The sequence below is a fragment of the Bos javanicus genome, chromosome 9 (genome assembly GCF_032452875.1).
Source record: "Bos javanicus breed banteng chromosome 9, ARS-OSU_banteng_1.0, whole genome shotgun sequence".
NCBI lineage: Eukaryota > Metazoa > Chordata > Mammalia > Artiodactyla > Bovidae > Bos > Bos javanicus.
In genome coordinates this window covers 67,174,229-67,196,313 of record NC_083876.1, presented here as the reverse complement: position 1 = coordinate 67,196,313, position 22,085 = coordinate 67,174,229, and the positions used below count along the sequence as shown (strand labels likewise).

At 37.2% G+C, this 22,085-nt stretch overlaps 1 protein-coding gene across 1 annotated transcript in view; it reads right to left on the bottom strand.

Moving 5' to 3' along the window:
- The window catches only part of LAMA2 (laminin subunit alpha 2), a 706,382-nt gene that overhangs the window by 522,031 nt on the left and 162,266 nt on the right, over positions 1-22,085 (bottom strand). Inside the window, exons 2-3 of the mRNA XM_061427935.1 lie at positions 14,873-15,043; positions 8,713-8,825 (exon numbers count right to left, since the gene is read on the bottom strand). Coding sequence (XP_061283919.1) covers positions 8,713-8,825; positions 14,873-15,043 — 284 coding nt within the window. The remainder of the gene's footprint in view (positions 1-8,712; positions 8,826-14,872; positions 15,044-22,085) is intronic.

The window sequence follows — 22,085 nt, the reverse complement described above, 5'->3', positions numbered from 1 at the left end:
TCAGCCCAGGGATTGAACTTGCTTCTCCTCCATCTCTTGCATTGGTAGGAAGATTCTTTACCACTGAGCCATCTAAGAAGCCCTTTAATTTATATAAAGGGATATTAAATGCACGAATGTCATTTACAACCCCTTTCTACCTGTTAACTGTACCTATCCTATGCTTTTCATGCTTTATTATTACATAAGGGATCAATTACATTAACAGTTCAAGAAAAAATGGTTCTATGTAATTCACAAGAGTCCCTGATGGTTCTGTGGTAAAGAATCTGAATGCCAGTGCAGGAGACATGGGTTCAATCCCTGAGTCAGGAAGATGCCCTGGAGAAGGAAATGGCAACCCACTCCAGTGTTACTGTCTGGGAAATCCCATGGACAGTGAAGCCTGGTAGGCCACAGTCATGGGGTCGCAAAAGAGTCAGACATGACTGAGTGACTAAACAACAACAGCATACTATTCACACAGATTTCAAAACTATAGTAATATTTATATAGAAATATTAATTCAATCTCCTCTAAAGCATAGCTGTCTTTTTAAACTGTTAACCAGTCTCACTAGATATGGTTCTATAAGGTCAATGAATAAAATATTCAGGTCAATAAGATATAGAGTTGACCTCTGCAGTTGGAAGACAATTTTTCTTAACAAATGTATTTTTAGTTTTGGGGGATAAATCAGGAAGAGAAGGGAATTACTTATTGAAATAATGGAGATTCCCACATAACTAATTCTGTGGCATACCTGGATTATATAGGAATGAATATGAATCTGGTTTTTAAAGGTCTTTTTAAAAGCTGCCCCTCTGTGTTTTAACCTACTTGCCAATCAACTCTCTTCCTAAACAAACCAAAGGGCAGATCTAAGAAACTGGCCAGATTTTAAAAAGAAACAAAATGAGATCAGATATTCTAACACATATTATAGTGAAAATCTGGTTGGATAGACATCTTATTAATCTTTGCCATTATACTGGGGATTTTTTTTTCAAGTTTATGCTGATACTAGGTTGTTTACAATAACTGTAATTGTCAGATGGAATTTAGTTGTTACATTGCTATTATCCTTATTTCAGTTTCTTGCCATGATGTTATAATATTTATTTTGCTAATCTAGAACTCGGGGTACCAGCATGATTAAATTATTTGCTCAATATATGATGTGAGTAAATAGTAGAATTGGGAAAAATTAATAATTCCATAATAATAAAAACCTAAATTTGTAAAATAAGTACCTACTTTCTTCTCAGTAAGTATTATATTTTTTTTCTAATACTTACCTTGAATGTTAAAATACCAGAGAAATTCCCCAGTATAATCTGTAATGATGCAATCAAGGAAATGTAGTGGTGACTGCTATTTAAAATAGCAATTTATTAAAAGTATTTCATAGAGAAGCCAACTATATATCAATGACAAAAAAAAAAAAAAATAAAACTGGCCCTTGTTGAAATTCATGCATTTCAAAATAAAAAGGAGAACTAATAAATGGTCAAACCTCTTGCCGAATCAATGGCAAATAAACATTTAGTGATATTTACCTATTCATTATAAAACTGATGCCCTTGTCTCCCAGCTGAATAATAGCCATATAATGATGAATAACCTCTTAATCCTTCATGCTGTAGGTGAAAAAGACTGAAGTTATGCTATTTTGAAGACATGCTGAAGTGTAGTAGAAAATGAGATGTTTTATGACAAAAGAGATGTTGGCTGTACTTTCCCATATAACTGAGAGGATAATCTGGTATTTCTTGAACCCAAACAATGTATGGACCCCTTGACACTATATATCAAAAATTTTCCCTAAATTAGGTCTTCAGATGCCAATTTAGTAAATACTGGCATAGTTTGGAGTCCGAATTCAGACAACTCAGGATGAAATTCCAGTCCTACCTGTAACAGACTTTATTAAAAGGCCAAGTCACTTAATTTTTTAAAGTCTCAGCATTCTTCAACTATTAAAAGGGATAATAATACTAGCTACCTTATAGGCTAATTGTGAGAAACAAATGAAGTAATAAAGATGTCCACATTTTCTATGTTGCCAATGCATTATAATATGCCTTCCTGCAGCTTTGCTCCTTAATTGAATAGGTTCTAAGAACCTATTCAGTTTGTTACTCAAAGCCTGACGCCAAACAAGAGGTCTAAAGCCCTTTCCTGTCTGTGGAATTCCCGTATAACATCTGGTAACAAAACCTGTTTAGCTTTTTATATCATTAAATCATTGCCTAAATTAAAACCTTGAGACAAGCAGAAATAAGGATGTATTTTATTTCGTAAATTGCTTTCCCCTTCTCTTGAACACATGATGAGTTGATTTACAGGCGGTAAGAAGGGCTGAAGTGAATAAGGACATGGGTGGGTGCCATCTGGGGTTATGAGACCATATGAGGACACATCTCTATACCACTTCCACCAGGTGTATTTCAGACAGGTAAATCGATCTTATAAACATATTTCTGCCACTTGTTATGAAGACTGAACCATAAAAGATGTCTGAGTATTCGCTCAACTTAAGGCCATTAAACAAAAGAGATAAATGAAAGAATAGGAAAACAAGTCCACAATACCTCTTGAGATACCATGTGGGAATGTATGAGGGGAGATGCAAAGAAAATGGGAAAATAGAAATAACTTTGTTGAAAAAATGGGTTTTCAGATGCACACTTTGACCTGTCAAATTAATAATGGTCAGTATATTGAATAAAAATGATTTAGTAAAAACTTGTGACTGCATCATTCAGTTATAAATTACAAGGAAAAAATGCTACTCTTTTTAATAACAAATACAGGCATACTTTGGAGATGCTGCAGGTTCAATTCCAGACCACTGCAATAAGGTGAATATTTCAATGAAGTGAGTCATATGAATTTTTTTGGTTTCCTAGTGCATATAAAAGTTTACACTATATTGAAGCCTATTAAGTGAGCAACAATACTGTGTCTAAAAAAAAAACAAACCATATCTCAATTTTAAAATACTTTATTGCTAAAAAAATGCTAAATATATCTGATCCTTCAGTGAGTCACCATCTTTTTGCTGGTATTGAGTCTCGATTGGAAGTTAATGGCTGCTGAATATCAAGGTAGTGGTTGCTGAAGGTTGGGGTGGTTGTGGCAATTTCTTAAAATAAGACAACACTGCTGCATTGATTTACTCTTCCTTTCATGAACAATTTCTCTGTAGCATGCAATGCTATTTGATAGCATGTCACCCAAATGCTTTCAAAACTGGAGGCAATCCTTTCAAACACTGCTGCTACTTTGTCAACTAAGATATGTAATATTCTAATTCCTTCTTTTGTCATGTCAACACTCCTTACAACATTGTCACCAGGAGTAGATTCCATGTCAGGGAACCAGTTTCCTTGGTCATCCATAAAAAGCAACTCCCCATCTGTTAATCATGAGGTTGCAGGAATTCAATCATATCTGAAGCTCCATTTCTAATTCCAGTTCTCTTGCTATTTCCACCTCATCTGTAGTTACTTTCTCTAGTAAAGTCTTGAACTGCTCCAAGTCATCCATTAGGGTTAAAATCAACTTCTTCCAAACTCCTATCAATGTTGATATTTTGAGCTCTTCCTATGCATCACTAATTTCTTAATGCCATCTAACATGTTGAATCCTTTCCAAAATTTTCAATTTATTTTGCCCTGATACATCAGAAGAATCACTATCTATGACAGCTATAGTCTTACAAAATATATTTCTTAAATAATAATACATAGAAGTTGAAATGATTCCTTGATCCATGGACTGCATAATGGATCTTGTGTTAGCAAGCATGAAAACCACATAAATCTTACTGTACATGTCTATCAGAGCTCTTGGGTGACTAGATGTGTTGTCAATGAGCAGTAATATTATGAAAGAATCTTTTTTTTTTCTAGCAATAGTTCTCAACAGTAGGCTTAAAATATTCAGTAAACCACCTTGAAAACAGCTTGCAATCATCTAGGCTTTGTTGTTCCATTTATAGAGCACAGGCATAGTATTAATAGATTAAACACGATTCACATGGGCCCTGGGATTTCTGGAATGGTAAATGGGCATTGGCCTTACCTTCAAGTCACTGGCTACATTAGCCCTTACAGGCTAAGAGAAAGCCAGCCTGTCCTTTAAAGATTTTAAAGCCATGTATTGACTTCTTGTCTCTAGCTATAAAAGTCCTAGATGGCATCTTCTTCCAATAGAAGACTATTGAAAATCTGTTGCCCCTATTTTCATGATTATCCTCTGCATAACTTGCTGCAGCTTGCATCTCATCTATATCAGCATTTGCTGCTTTACCTGACACTTACATGTTATGGATATGCCTTCTTTCTTTAAACCTCATAAATCATTCTCTACTGGCTTCACAGCTTTGTTCTGCAGCTTCCTCACTTCTCTCAGCCTCTGTACAATTGAACAGAGCTAGGGCAGCGTTGGAGAAGACTCTTGAGAGTCCCTGGGACTGCAAGGAGATCCAACCAGTCCATCCTAAAGGAGATCAGTCCTGGGAGTTTATTGGAAGGACTGATGCTGAAGCTGAAACTCCAGTACTTTGGCCACCTCATGTGAAGAGTTGACTCATTGGAAAAGACCCTGATGCTGGGAGAGTTTGGGGGCACGAGGAGAAGGGGACGACAGAGGATGAGATGGCTGGATGGCATCACTGACTCGATGGACATGAGTTTGGGTAAAATCCGGGAGTTGGTGATGAACAGGGAGGCCTGGCGTGCTGCAATTCATGTGGTTGCAAAGAGTCAGACACGACTGAGTGACTGAACTGAATTGAGGGCCTAGCTCTGGATTAGGCTTTGGCTTAAGGGAAGGCTGGTCTCCCACATAGAAGGCAGATTCTTTACCATCTGAGCCACCAGGACGCCCTATAAAGAAGAGGCAGGGTAATGTATGAAGTTCTAGTGACTGCTCATGTGGGTTTAGTGACAGAGGTATGTAAATGTGTGTCAGTGTGGGGAGAATCAGAGCAGTATGAGTTCTGGAATATGCTAGTGAGTGTCAGAATATGCTAGTGAGTGTCAGAATATTGTAAAGATAGTGTGTTCCTGAGTGCCTGAGATTTGTTGAGGTTCCAGGCAATGGCACCCCACTCCAGTACTCTTGCCTGGAAAACCCCAGGGACGGAGGAGCCTGGTGGGCTGCAGTCCATGGGGTCGCACAGAGTCGGACACGACTGAAGTGACTTAGCAGCATAGCTAGTTTGATCTGTCAAGATCAATAAAATGTTCACAGGTCAGCAATAATGCTACCTTGCTTCCTAATCATTTGTGTATTCATTGCAGTGGCACTTTTAGTTTCCTTTAAAAACTTATCCTTTGCATTCAAAACTTGACTAACTGTTGCAAGAGGACTAGCCTTCTGCCTATCTTGGCTTTTGACATGCCTTTCTCATTAAGCTTATTTAATTCTAGCTTTTGATTACAAAGTGAGAGATATGCAACTGTTCCTTTCATTTGAACACTCAGAAGCTATTGCAAGGTTATTAACTGCAGGGTTAGTAATTTCAATGTTTTATGTCTCAGGCAATAGAAAGGCCCAAAGAGAGGAAGAGAGATGAGGAAATGACTGATTAGTGAGCAGTCAGAACACACGCAACAGTTACTAAATTCATCTTCTTATATACAACCATGGTTCATGGACCCCAAAAAGTTGTAATAGACCTTGCTGGTCCGCCCCCTCCACCTGACCCGGCTCATCTCACGAGGTCTGGGTGAAGAGGTTTCTCCCCCTACTTGCATCACCAGGTTGGCATCTTTGGGGAGCTGTGGCTTTGGCACCTGGAACACAACGCCCCTTGCCACTGTGTCATGTGCTCTGTCGTACCCTCTGCCTCTGGGGTAACGAGCATCCCTGCTGTGGCCACCTTACCTAGGGTGAGTCCCACGGAAGGAAGGCTTCCTTTGCCTTCATATCCTCTGCCCTAGGGTACCAGACCCCAGGCCTCCATGTATGGCTCAGGCAGAGCGTCAGCCACGTTGTAAGCATCTCTACAAGCAGCCACATTTGGGGAAATGGAATGGAGGAAAGGACACTGAATGAGAAGTCTCATCATCAGGGCTGCAGTCTTAACTTGGCACAAGCCAGGGGTGCAAGGGTATTTCTTCCTCCACCTGAGTCACAGAATGAAGATGATGCAGAGGAAGGCCACAGCTGACTCTTACAATCACGTTGCAAGAGTGAGAAAAAAATCCTTTGTGAGATCAAGCCCTGAGCCTTTGGAGTGGGAGCACTGACTCCAAGACCCTAGACTACCAGAGAACTAACCCTACGGAGTATCAAAGAGTGAGAACTCACACAAAGGAAACCACTTGAATACAAGACCTGGCATCACCCAACCACCCTGTGCAGGACGCCTCTAAACAAGCTCACTGCAGGTGGGTTCCTTACCACTAGGGCCATCTGGGAAACCCTTACTCATTTTCTACTCATCCAAAAAAACAGCTGTAATAGCAACATCAAAGCTCACCGATCACAGATTACATATCAAATATAATGATAATGGAAAAGTTTGGAATACTGAAAGAATTACCAAAATATGACACAGAGACATGAGGTAAACAGATACAGTTGGGAAAATGGTGCCAAGAGATTTGTTGGCCACAGAGTTGTCACAATCCTCCAGTTTTTAAAAAAAGAAAAAAAAATGAAATACCTGTGAAACACAATAAAATGAATCACAATCAAATGAGCTCTGCCTGTTAACGTTACTGTGGTTGAGCTCAAAGAATAGGAGACATGATTTGAGCAAATTATATTAATAGTTGAGTGTCTTGCTCCATGTGTGATCTAAAAGCATAGGTGGAGAGTAAACCTGAGCAATGAAACATCACTATTTATTGATTCTCTATCCCAGGAGATGACCCAAGACAATAGACAGCAGCCTCATTCCTGACTGGAAAGTTAGACGGCAACTTTGAGTGACCATACGACAGGGGACGACTGCTGTGACTGGCAAAGGACGAACCTGTCTTTATCCAGAGAGAGATGAAGTCTGTTTTGAGGCTAGGATTTTAAGGGAATTCATGTACAAGATTTCACTGAAGCATAATTCATCAGTGTAATAGTTTGCCTGCCTTCCCTGATTGTACTATGAGACTTCCTGACAAATACTATTAACTCGAAGCTGCTATTCAGTTGCCCATATGAGTAGAAAATGAGTAAGGGCTTCCCAGATGGTGCTAGAGGCAAAGAACCCACCTGCAATGCAAGAAGATCCCCTTGAGGAGGGCATGGCAACCCACTCCCTTATTCTTGCCTGGAGAATCCCAAGGATAGAGAAGCTTGGCAGGCTACAGTCCATGGGGTTGCAGAGTCTGATACAACTGAAGCAACTTAACATGATGAGTAGAAATAAATCCACACCTGTGGGCAATTGCTACTGTACTGAGTCCCTGCCACTACCCTGCTGCTCAGGTCAAAATGAGTTCCAGATAGGTGGAAAGAGTGTCTGCCATGAGGCCCACCAAACAGCTCTTTGCAATTCTTGAATCTGGGGACCCTGGCCATAATCGGTCCTGAACCTAAGGGAGACAGTTTGTACTCCCGTTGATGACAAAGAGCATCCATTAGGGAGATGCCTAATGCCCATCTGGCCTCCTGAGAATGTAACTAAATCCCAATGGCTGGTGCGTTCCTCCACTGTGACCACACGTGAAAACACAACCTCTACAGTGTACAGTGTCTGTCATCAGCTATTTTAACTACATCTCCATTAACCCCAAACTCCTCTGCTGCTCTGCGTCCAGTGTCAGGGAGGACTGGCTGAGAGTCTTTCCTGTGCTGACTGCAGAGAGTGAGGGAGGAATAGGCTGACTTAAAGAAGTCATCTAGGCTCAATATTTCCAGTCTCAGCCTTCAGTCAATCAAAGAAAATTTGTATTTGGAATAACAGTAAAATATAGGAACATTCTTCCAGATTCCATCCTATTTGAAACCCTAGATAATTTGGGCATATGGTTATTCTTGACTAAACATTTCGACCTGAGCTGAATATGGTGAACAGAAAGGAGAAAGAAATTAAGCATAGAAGGCACCTAGACCTGTGTGCCACAAACACACAAATTCTAACATCAACTTTTATACATCTACAACGCTTGTTACCTCATTTACTGGCCCAAGTTTAAGAATCAACTGCCACAGCTTGTTTAACTCTCAGTAATGAGAGGCAATTTACTCAAGAGCCTTGTTATCCAAGAACCTTTTAGTATACACACCATGAACAGAGTAGTAGCACTCTATTATTTTAAAAGTTAAAACATGAGAATTCCCTGGTGGTCCAGTGGTTAGGACTCCACACTTCCATTGCTGAGGGTGCAGGTTTCATCGCTGGTTGGGGAACTAAGATTCTACAAGACATGTGGTGTGACCAACAAAAATAAAATTTAAATTTTTGTAAAATTTTGTTGATCAATATTCTTATCATTAATCCTCATTAGTTAGAGGGTTAATTAGTCAGCTCCTAATTCAGTTTTAAATTCCTCATGTGAATTCATTTTAATGTGCTTTAGAAAATAAATGCCAAATATTTTTAAATAACAATATACTAAATGAATAAGTCCTTTTGTCACTGTGTCAAGAAAATAATGGAGGGTAATAAAAGAGTATCCTTTCACCCAAGAATTAGTAAGTATACAAAATAGTAAATGCAAATACAATTTCAAAGAAGAAAATGATAAAATCAATAAATAAAAAGAGGCACTATACCTGCTGTAAATCCAGCGTAATTGTAACATAATGGTATTCAATTCCATTCTTAATACTGGGACTCTGCCACCAAGTATTCTTGCCATCAATAGCATTTGTAATCGGGTGCCTCTCTATTGAATCAGCAGCAACATATAAAAGAAGAAAAGATCATATAAAGAATTTATAGCTGTTTTAACAAGCAAAAAGCAAAACGAAATTAAAACCATAACCATATGAATGTCAAACATTAAAATAATAGAAACAGAGAGCAATTTGTATCTCTAAAAGAACTGGCTTAATGTAGACTTTTTTCACAGCACTCTGCAAAGTAGTATGAAATGGTTAAACACTTAAACTATATGAGAAGATGCTGTTCAGCACTCTGGCTATCAACTAAAATGGGCAACTTTAAAGATAACTACAGAAATTAAGTGTGAAAAATAATATTGAAATCTAATTGATGTGTCAGTCATTCACAGAAGCAAAAACTCTACTGTTTGAGCTGGCTCGAGTATGCCATCAACTTTGTGAACAGAAACATAAAATCCTGAATTGTGGTTGAAAGGTACTTGAAGATTTGCCCTTCTGACACATACATTATTACCAAGACTTGGGCAATTCAATATGTATCTGGTTTTAATATAAAATGCTGTCAAATCCATCCTATGAGGCTTTTTGCAGTCAGTCCTCAATCTGCCAACTTTGTATTTAAACCATTATTTAAAAATAAAATGAAAGATACTCCGAATCTCCCATTCAGGATGGTACCCATTCATCCCCATAATCACTAACAGTGGGGTTCTGGACAATAAAGACAAGGATAGGACGGCACATGAACCTCCATCCTACCGATAAAGCATGGGTCTTCCCTTGCCTTTACTCCAAATAGATGAGAACGGGACCCATTGTGAGGATTAAAGCAAGACTGGAGACAGAAAAGAGGAGGTGTGGATAACTGTTGCCACCTCCCTTGACAGTCCTTTCTTACAGTTCCTTCCTTCTTATAATCCTCAAAACTCACGGATTCCTTGTCTTCTCCCACTTAGTTCCATGCATCTTGCAACAGCAACCACTGCCTCTGGAATGCCAAAATTCTTGTTCCTGTTTGGTTTACAGTCATTCGTTCTTGTCTGTATCTGTGCTACTTATTTCCCAAGTAATACAAGTTCTGCTCCTAATCCGACCCAGCTCAGGAATAGGTGAGGATGGCCGGAGTGAAAGGCTGTTGAGGATGTTCCTATTTCTATTCCCAGGGCTGCAGTAAGAGTTCTTAACTCCCTAACATCGCACTTGGAAGTCAGCCTATTTGCGTGCAGAAATGTAAACAGGGAAGAGGTTAGCTTCCCTGCTGCTCTCTGGTAAATGTGGATTAATTATTTGGAGCGTCAGTCCTGAGAACTTTTATAACACTAATCCTTTGGAAGGCTGTCTCAAATGAATGGCTTAAGAATATTCTTTTATTAGAACATAATCTTTTTTTGCAAATTGAAGGAATATTTCAAATAATGAACAAACCATATTACTATGAGGAACAATCATGGACTCAATCTGTGGACATAATGCAGTAATATAGCCAGGTGTTTTAAAGATACTGGTGATGAAAGCATGTGAGATTTGAACCATGAAGCTCTGGAGAATGAGAAACTGGATAGTCCACCTGGATCCACCATTTAGCATTTAACTGCCCATGGACAAGTCACTTAAACTGTGTCATTATTGAAGTGAGGATAATAAAACTCTATTCATGGTACAAGTTCCCAAAATCTTAACTTTCAGAAAAAGTAAAAAAATATATATATATGTGAAAGAGATTTGTGGAATTGATATGACTCCAAAATATATACCAATTGTGGAGTTACATCACAATTTGTGGTATAACTCGAATCGGAGTTACAGCTCTTTATTTCTCCAAGTAATAGTAGCATCCAGACTAGTGTTGCTACTACTGCTATTTAAGATATCATCACCTGTTTCATAAAATGGAGGATGTTTAAAAACAACAATTTTGCCATGGACCAGTAAAAATATTTTGGATGGGAACTCTCAACTCACAGAGCTACCAGAAGAACATTATAGTCATTAATATTCTAACCACTATTATGTATATGCAAAAAGTGAAAGTCATTTAGTTGTATCTGACTCTTTGTAACCCCAAGGACTGTAGCTCACCAGGCTCCTTTGTCCACTGAATTCTCCAGGAAATATTGGAGCATATACATAGAATGAATTATATATATGTTCAAAATATGCAGGATTCTGAATCTTTACTGGAGATAAATTATATTTAATAAAAATTTTTAAAATAAAAACCAATCAGGCCTCAATGCAAAAGAAATCTGAGGGTAAAATAAAATAAAATCATCTTTCAAAAAGTTTATAAAAACAGAATATTTATTAAATTTGCCAATTTCAGACTGCGAACAGTTTTATTATACATTAATTTTATTAACGTAGTCTGCTATAAATTCTTTAACTGAAAGTAAAAGGTTTTTATCTTTGATTTACTTATGGTAATATGAGTTTACAGGACAAGACAAAAATAATCTATTTATATTGGTAAATTATTTAATTCAAATGAACAGCTTGATGGACTTTGTTTTCTACCACGTCTTATTATAACAGCAGTCCACTGAGATGAGAGACCTTATCTCATTAATGAAAAGCAAAATTGCTGAATAAGTTTAATAATTTAGCACTAGTTAACTTATTCTGCTGAAGACAGGGAAAGTGTTAGGTCTTTATAATAACAACAAATAGCTGAAGATAACCAAATATCAAATGGTGGTATGAGTGGGTGCTGAAATCGGCACATTAGAAATCAGAACCATAAATGAAATATTACTCCATTGCTTCTGAAGAAAAATAAATATCACAGCATATGTTCCTTAAACATCCTCCAGAACCTTCTTTCCAGATTGTGGGTTTAACATGTGATAGAAAAATACGCACACAATCACATTTCCAAACCGCACTTGTGGCTTGTAGGTAATTGTGAGAGGAGCTATCTAATTGGAAATTTTGAAATCTACCGCCTCAGGTTAAATTGATATGAAAATTAGTCATGAAAAGGAAGACTGGGAGATGAATCAACAATTAACCATAATCCCTATTATGAAAGTTTAATCATAATTAATTTGCAAGTACTGATTAATTGTTGGCATATTTCCCTCATTTAAAAAGAGATAGAAACTTATAACATTCTCATAGTTACTCAAGTCAATCCAAAGGCTAACTGCAACTGAAAATTGGCAAGGGAATCGTTGATGAAGTAAAACTCAAACTGCTATTTTAATTGGAAAGCACAATCCATTAATAGCCAGGAGGTTCAAATTTCCCTTTCTTTGTGTGGTAATTAAGTACAGACCTTCCAGATTCATTCTAGCTGTTCAGTCAATTTGTGGAATTTTATCATCTGTTGCTCCAACTTTTACTAAACTATATCCATGTGGATTACTGCTATTTTTTTTTTAATTCTTGTGGGCTAGTATTCTTTCTAAATTTCTAATTCCAAAAACATTATTTTGAAATGTAATGAAGCATTACATTTCATTCAAAATTAATCACATGAAATAAATTTAGGCTGTGATAAGTTTTAAAAACTTACCACAAGTAAATAAAATGGGAAATGGGAAATGTAACTCATATTTGTCTTGCTTTGCTAAAACACTTATTCACTCTTTGTCTTGCCAAAATATAGATGTCTTCCACTGAGAAACAAGAGATCCTGAATATGGAATTCTGAAGAGCAGAGTGACATTCACTCAAGGACTTAACTTGGTGAATACATCTCACTCATTTTCCTAACAAAACGTCTACTCAATTATGGTCTACCTGAATCTTTGTACCTTCCTTCCATGTGTATCTGTATACACATTTCCTTCAGTTTCTCCTTTTCTGGAATGCCTTTCCCTCTAATCACAGGTAATTCAAGTTTTTAAACCCTTTCTGAGTCTGTCAACCTTCTTGGAACTCTTTTGCTACCTCAGGTCCCACTCATGTTTTCTTTCTTCAAAATTCTGTATCATTGATGACATGTACCCTAAGGTATAGACCTGAATTTACTCCCTTGAATATTTGTTAAATTGCCTTTTATACCCAAATGCTGTTTATCCTGACATTGTACTTATAGACAGGAACTATAAATACTTATATTTATATACATACATGTATAGATAGTCCTACATATATACACATACATGTATATATGCACACATACAAATACACATATATATGATTTTACAAACTTTAACTCTCTCTCTGCCCGACCCATCCTCAAAAACCCTCAACCACCCCTATTATCCCCTCCCAATCATTTCCTGTCTCCAGGCTTTCTCACATTCAATGAAATCAAGGCCACCGATTCTTGCAGCTTCTTCCCATGAAGCTTCATCTTCTTCCCTAATGAACCTACAATTCATAGTCCATCAGTTTATTTATTTTCTAGCCTTTACCTCAATTTTCTTGTCCTGATGTTTCCCCTTACTCTGACCTCAGCTTTGGCCCATACTATTCTATACAAGAATAGCAAATAGATAGGATGTGTTCTAATATTCCCCCTCCTACACCAATAACAATCTACATCTGAGAAAATAATGAGAGTCATTTAAAAGGTAAGAAAGGTTTCTGAAGCTTGGCATCTTTGGTTTCTTAACTGTTTCTTAAAAACATTCTGCGATATATAAGACCAGCTTCATATTCACAAAAGTCCCAGTTCTTCAAACATAACAATATTAAAGTTTTCAGCATCTCTAAACTGTATAATAGAGACAGGACTATGCAATATTCCCTTTAACCAGCTCCAAGAAAGAATGCAGGGTACCTCCCAGCTTTCTTTCAAGTTAAAAAATATAAATTCTGAGAAAAAAGCTTTTTCACTTTATAAGCATCTCAACTTTAAAACAAAAGAGAGGGAAAACTAATTTTTAAAATGATATAATTGTGAAACTGTATCTCTATTGTAGTTTGCCTCACTGATAGTAAGTATTCACTGCACTAATATCTCCAATATTTGATGATTTCTCAATATATGTCTACAAATCAACTCCCATGTCTAGAATTATCTCACACTATTTTCCCTTTATCCATATAAATGCCTTACTTAGTGAACCTAATTTCTTATAGTTCTCTGAATATATCATGCTGTTTCCTGTCTTCAAATTTCTGTATGCTTTTATATATATATATATAAATTTCCCCCTTTTCAACTTACTAACCCTTATTTTCTAAGCATATGGGTCATTTTTCCCCCAGGAGTCCTTAGGTGTTCCCTTCGCACTCAGTTTACTTTTCTGTCTCCCCTATTTCCCTTCCTATGTCTTTAAGTCAAGGGCTATGTATGAGTCAACACTCTGCTTCAGAACAATGCATTACCAGGAGCCTGTCTTCAAACGCTTGCTGAATAAATGCATGAATGAGTCTTAGATATTAGTGTGGTTTCTAGAGGCCAACCAAGAGGCCTTTGTATGACACTTCTCCTTAAAACACTATTCCTGTGGTATTTAAGCACACAGACTGGTTCCAGCCCTCTGACACTTTCATTTGCAGCCATTTCTAACTACTTGTAGTTCTCCCAGCAAGTATGTTTTCTATTTTATTCTGAGCCCCTCCTCCTGGCGTTCCTCCTCTTCCCTCTGTCTCTTTACATTCTCAGCTCATATTTGCCCTTGGGTCTCAGTTCAGATGCCCTTCCGGCAAGCCTCCAGCTATACCGGGACCGAATCATCCGTGACTCTTCTCCTTCTCCCTGAAGCCCCTATGCTCATTCTTTCCTTGATACCTACCACACTCTACAGCAATAAGCTGCTTCTTGCCACTTCTTCAACTGAGCCAGAGACCACATCTTATTCCTTCTGTATTCCTAGTACAGTACTTGGACATAGTGACTACTGACCTACTAAAGCCTTTATTAATAACCACACCCTCACATACTTTTCTGCAGGCAGTAAAGTCAATGACTGCAACAGGTCTTCAGCTAGAAAACTCTCCACAAGCACCATACCCACTACACATAGGGAATTCTAATGTTTGTCAAGAGACAGAGAAGGGCTGTAAAGCTCACAATAGAAGAAAGGATCTAGAAATTGAGAAGACAAGCCCTTTCACTTTAATGCACTTTGGCCTTAACCTTTTCAGTGATATCTTCCACCCAATTCCATACAAGTTAATCCTAAATACATACGGTATGGATTGCTGCTGTTTTGATTGCAGATCCGACATTGAGGGTTCCTCACTGGCTGCCCGGGAACATGCTCTACCAATTTGCAATACATTTCAGGTCCTTTCTCTCCACATGTTGCATTTGTGGTGATGAGGGCACTGGAAGCAAGATTCAGGACAGCAGGGAATAAACCTGAAAAAGATGAACAAATGAAGGTGTGTGGGATGATTTTATTGCATTTTAAAATGAAATTAAGATAGGATGCTTTCCAAAGCATTAAATGAAAATAGAATAATCAGTGATAATTAATATCTGACTTAATTAAGTATACTACATAAATAGCATGTGTTATCAAACTAGCATTTTTTTTTCCTGAGTCTTAAGTATGAATTCTAAAACTATCTTCTTAATTTTTAACCTCTACTACTTAATTAGAAAGTCCTGTCTCTAAAACACACTTTTAAAAAGTCTGCTCATGTTATTGGCACAAGTCTTACTGAAATTTCCATCCTGCACTTCAGCTGTTTTGTGAAAGTTGTCAGGTTACAATTTTTAAAATAATTAGCTCATCCCGGAACATACTCTATCTACCTTTATACACTAAATTCTCTATGCTAGTAAATAATATGTGATTAAATAAACAAGGTTTCTCTTCTGTCTTTCACCGCTATTTTGCGTCTGTTTATTTTACTTTAGTCGCTCAGTCATGTCTGACTCATTTGCGATTGCATGGACTGTAGCCTGCCAGGCTCCTCTGTCTATGGGATTCCCTAGGCAAGAATACTGGAGAGGGTTGCCATTTCCTACTCCAGTTTTGCATCTAGCTGTACAATTATTATTTTATAAAATATATGTTGAGCACACACTACACCAGATACCATAAGAGATTTGAGAATGAAAAAAAAAAAAGATTTGAGAATGAAAATACCATTAAGATGGGCTTACTGTGGGAAGTGATCCTGAACTGTATCTTGGAGAAAAAAATAGAAATGTATTTGGTATAGAAAATGAAGGGAAAAAAACAAACATGCCAGGCAGAGGGAATATTATATGAGTATAGACTTTATTCTGAAAGCTTACGTGGATGCTGAGTGATTGACAGAGGACTGAGTTTGTAACTGTTCTAATCTATTAGATTATGTGTAGATTATATTATGTCTATATAAGTTATGACAAACCTAGACAGCATATTAAAAAGCAGAGACATTACTTTGCCAACAGAGATCTGTATAGTCAAAGCTATGGTTATTCCAGTAGTCATGTGTATGGATGTGAGAGCTGGACCATAAAGAGGGCTGAGCACCAAAGAACTGATGCTTTCAAACTGTGGTGTTGGAGGAGACTCTTAAGAGTAATGTGGACAGTAAGGAGATCAAACCAGTCAAGCCTAAAGGAAATCAATCCTGAATATTCATTGGAGGGACTTAATGCTAAGACTGAAGCTCCAATACTTTGGCCACCCGATGCAAAGAACTGAGTCATTGGAAAAGACCCTGATGCTGGAAAAGATTGAAGGCAGGAAGAGAAGGGGAGGACAGACGACAAGATGGTTGGATGGCATCACCAACTCAATGCACATGCGTTTGAGCAAACTCCAGGGGATACTGAAGAACAGGGAAGCCTGGTGTGTTGCAGTCCATGGGGTCTCAAAGAGTTGGACACGACTGAGCAACTGAACAGCAAGCTTCTACAAACAAAACAACTTTATTTACATACAATTCTTCTCAGGCAGGAGCCAATACCTCTAAAATTCCCCCAGAATACTGTCAGTTTCACTTTGTGATATTTGTCTCCCTCACTTCTGACTAATCCTGACCTTGACCCTGACTTTGGATTCCATTTTGAAGGTATGGGTGAGACTCTCCATGCCCTGCTTTGGTGCAAGCCCTGTGGGACTAATGCTGAAGCTGAAACTCCAATACTTTGGCCACCTGATGCGAAGAACTGACTCATTTGAAAAGACCCTAATGCTGGGAAAGACTGAAGGCAGGAGGAGAAGGGGAAGACAGACGATGAGATGGCTGGATGGCATCACTGACTCAATGGACATGACTTTGAGTAAACTCTGGGAGTTGGTGATGGACAGGGAGGCCTGGTGTGCTGCAGTCCATGGGGTCACAAAGAGTCAGACATGACTGAGTGACTGAACTGAACTGTGGGGCTTAATTGGAGTTGGTTAGGCCTGGAGTTTTTCAGATCTGAGGAATCATGGGAGGAAGACAAAAGGAGAAGATGACTGGTGAAAATTATTTTTCTATATATTGTTATGTTCCAAAATATAGAACTGAATTATATCCTAAATTTCTCACATATTAAATATATAAATGTGAGCAAAATTACATGGTTATGAAAGGATTATGGGTATAGACGTAACATTGATTAAGAAGCTATTTCATATTCCTTAAATAATATGATTTAATCCCCGCTAACCCCATGTGTACTTTTTATTAGTCCCACTTTATAAGTGAAGAAAATGCAGCTCAAAGAAGACAAACAATACGCACCGTTATGAATTAGCAAGACCAATAACTAAGATTTGAATTTAGCTCTTTAACTCAGAAGGCTAATTCTCATTGGGGCTTAAAGAAGAGCCAAAACCTGGTTCTCAGCAGAGCTTATCAATTTACATACTTATTAAAAGAAATAACTTATCCAGCCTCCACCCCCTTTGTTGTTTCAGAGTTTTCCAATCATAAACTAAAGACGTCAATAAAATTTACGTTTACTATCTTTCAGTTCTTTCCATTGATTTGTTTCTGTTACACTTATTGATCATGTACTTGAAATTAACCTCTTCATAATTTACTTGCCTTGCTTTGTGGTCAAGGAACAGTGGCCTTTTGAAATTTTATTAGTTACTTTGTTGTTTATTTTTAAAAATCAGTAAAGTGTACTGGTCAAGGAAAGTCCCCAGTTAGTTGCTAATGACCAATTTGAAGAGTCAGTCGATATCTGAGCTTTTATTGAATCTTCAGCAGGTCATATTATAGAATGCAGCCCACTTCATTATAAGTTAAATCTGTTAGACTGTACCTATTTATTTCCATTCAAAAGCAGCAGAGTAATATTTACTGCTATATGCAATATGGGTTACTTAAAGATTATATAAACATTTCAAGTGTAAATGAACTACAAGTAGATGGTGAACCTTTATAGAGTATCGACTTACAACCTCAATTCAAATTGAGGTCATGTAATGTTAATGACATAAAAGCCAGTCATCATTACCCACACAATTATGACTGACATTTTTCTTCTGAATAGTATCTAGACTACGTAAATTTAGATGGATTTGTAGCTTTAAAAACCAAGTCTAAACAGAAAACAAATAATATTTATTTTCACTATGCTTTATATTTCATTAGAGATTAGAATATGTACACCAGAGAATAAAAAACATACACTGTTCTGTAATATATACATTTAGTAAATAATCTAGAAAAAGGCTAAGTTTATGTAATGTGAAAAATAGAAATTCTGGTATCATATGGTAAACAGTTATAAATGTGCCAAATTTTCACTGTTTTTATTTGAATGTTTTTAGATTACATTTGCTTGCTCAAACACTGTGCTATATTCATGGAATTTTGTATGATCTTGATGATCTGACTTAAAATCCCACATTTTGGTTTCAAATGGCAGAGACATCTTTAAAACCTGCATATAGAGATTCTACTTTATTAATGTGGAGTTGTTACTGTTGTGTCACTCACTGTCTGACTCTTTTGCAACCCCTCAGACAGTAGCCTGCCAGGTTCCTCTGTCCATGGGATTTTCCAGGCAAGAATTCTGGAGTGGGTTGCCATATCCTTCTCCAGGGGATCTTCTAGACCCAGGGATGAAACCTGCATCTCCTGCATTACAGACGGATTCTTTACTGCTAAGCTACAAGGGAAGCCCAATCGTGGAGTAGCTACTATTAAACTGTTCACAGATAACAGCTATGAATTCTAAACAAAATACATGTTTTAAAATTTCATACTTGAAGACACTGAAGAGTAACACAAAATAGATAAGTAAACCAGGAGGGATGTATATGCTTAGAAGGAAGATAATGGATGTCTCAGACTGCGCATGCAAGGTGACTAAAACTCAAACCCACATTTCACTGTCTTTTTTTAACTTTACTGTCTTGAAGAACCAGAAACAGAACTAAGGACAATTACAGCTGCTATAAAGTGAGGAAGAAATACTAGAAAAAAGAAAGCCACAAGAACCTCAAAATATGCGTATAAATTTTTCCCAAGTCTCTTATCAATACCAGATATACATATATGCCTTAGGCAGGCTCCAAGTTCACTGGTTGGGAATAAATGAACAAATGATTAGAACAAGTGATTATAGTTGCTGTATTCCATAGGCATGCCAAAAGTTTGGAGATGGAATCCAGATAAGTAACTAATATAACACAAAACTAAAAGACTGATGACTGTTCTTCAAAAGAACATAACAGAATCCAGAATGCATTCAGAATGCAATTGTGTAAAAGAGATATTAGATGGACATAAAATGAAACAAAATGCCAACCATACTTAGAAGAAAAGCAGTGAATGGAAAACAACACTGATATCAACCAGATGTTGAAATCGGTATACAAACAATTTTAATCAGCTTTCATTCTTTTATGATCACAGACATACACACACAAATGCTTATAATAAAAAATAAAGTCACTAGAAACTACAAAAATACCAAATATACATTCTAAAACTGAAAAATGCAATATCTAGGATAAAAAATCATTACATGAGATCAGCAAAAAATGTCAGACTCAAATAACTAAACTTGAATATAATTTAACAGATTTCTCCCAACTTGTTTAAATATATATATTAATGTTAAGAAAAATTGTAATGTTGCATATGTGCATGCTCAGTTGTGCAGTTGTATCACATTCTTTGCGACCCTATGGGAGGGACAATGTAAGACATGACAATTAGAGCAAAGCAATGGTGGGTGGAGGGATCACAATAAATGGACACACAAATCAGTAAGGCTCTTCTGCTTTACATTAAGCAGTACATTATTTAAATGACTGACAGTACCAAATGTTTAAATGTTTTGGGGTTCAACTGGAATTCCACTCCATTGTTGTTTAGAAAACAGGCCTTTTTAAGTAAATCTAAACCTAGATCTTCCTCATGACCCCCAAATCCCACTCCTAAGAAAATACTCAGGAGAAATAATGGTATATGACCATGAAAAGCCCTATACAAGAATGTCCATAAAAGCTTTCATCATAATAGCCAAATAGAAAAACAACTCACGTTTCCATCCATGGGAGAATTCATACAGAAACTGTGGTATACAATGGAATATTATTCAGCATTAAAAAGGATCAAACTATTGATATATGCCACAAGATGAATCCCAAAAGCATTATGCCAAATAAAAGACAAAACAGTTTACAAAACAGTTCATATGTTGTTATTCATTTATGTGATCTTTTAGAACAGGCAAACATTGTGAAAATAAAACAGAATTTAAAAAATGGCTGACGTTATGGGGATAGGCTAGGAAAAAGCATAAAAGAAATCTCTGGGCTTATGGTAATATTCTTAAGTTTGTATTATACAGATATATATATATTTTAAAACTCTGTGTTAAAACTGATGAATGAATGTTGCACTCACTTGTGCATTTTACTGTGTGTAACTTCTACCATGAAAAAGTAAACCAATATTAAACTTAATTTATGATATTCATGATGAAGTGCTTGGCACAAAGTGTGCAACAGATCAAAGTATAAAGATGGATACTTACATATGAACGGACAAAAGTATGGTAAAGCATATACAGAGAGATACCAATTTTAGAATCTAGAGGCTAAGTATATGGATATTTATTGTATGATTCTTACAACTTTTCTACATGGGGAAAAGTTTTCTTAAAATTTGGCAATACATAAAAATACTATATATACACACACATATAAGTATATATCTGTGAATAACCATATATACACATATACATATATATATACATTTCTGTACATAAGATTTATGTCATTATTTGGGTTTTACAAGTTATCAATACCAGTAACAATAAAATTTCAATTTGACATTACTCAAATCAAATATGGAAAATCTGGTTAGACAGTGTAAAGGGAAATAGTCTTTTCAGTTTTGCTCAGAATCAGAAAAACTGAGTGAAAGAAAGCACTGGATTAGCCAAACACTAGAATGTCTCTCCAAGACACTTCAGTTCAGTTCAGTAGAGTCGCTCAGTCGTGTCCGACTCTTTGCGACCCCGTGAATAGCAGCATGCCAGGCCTCCCTGTCCATCACAAACTCCTGGAGTTCACTCAGACTTACATCCATCGAGTCAGTGATGCCATCCAGCCATCTCATCCTCTGTTGTCCCCTTCTCCTCCTGCTCCCAATCCCTCCCAGCATCAGAGTCTTTTCCAATGAGTCAGCTCTTCTCATGAGGTGGCCAAAGTACTGGAGTTTCAGCTTTAGCATCATTCCCTCCAAAGAAATCCCAGGGCTGATCTCCTTCAGAATGGACTAGTTGGATCTCCTTGCAGTTCAAGGGACTCTCAAGAGTTTCTCCAACACCACAGTTCAAAAGCATCAATTCTTCAGCGCTCAGCCTTCTTCACAGTCCATTTCTTACATCCATACATGACTGCTGGAAAAACCATAGCTTTGACTAGATGGACCTTTGTTGGCAAAGTAATGTCTCTACTTTTGAATATGCTATCTAGGTTGGTCATAACTTTCCTTCCAAGGAGTAAGAATCTTTTAATTTCATGGCTGCGGTCATCATCTGCAGTGATTTTGGAGCCCAGAAAAATAAAGTCTGACACTGTTTCCACTGTTTCCCCATCTATTTCCCATGAAGTGATGGGACCAGATGCCATGATCTTAGTTTTCTGAATGTTGAGCTTTAAGCCAGCTTTTTCACTCTCCTCTTTCACTTTCATCAAGAGGCTTCTTAGTTCCTCTTCACTTTCTGCATTAAGGGTGGTGTCATCTGCATATCTGAGGTTATTGATATTTCTCCTGGCAATCTTGATTCCAGCTTGTGCTTCTTTCAGTCCGTGATGTACTTTCTCATGATGTACTCTGCATAGACGTTAAATAAGCAGGGTGACAATATACAGCCTTGATGTACTCCTTTTCCTATTTGGAACCAGTCTGTTGTTCCATGTCCAGTTCTAACTGTTGCTTCCTGACCTGCATACAGATTTCTCAAGTGGCAGATCAGGTGGTCAGGGATTCCCATCTCT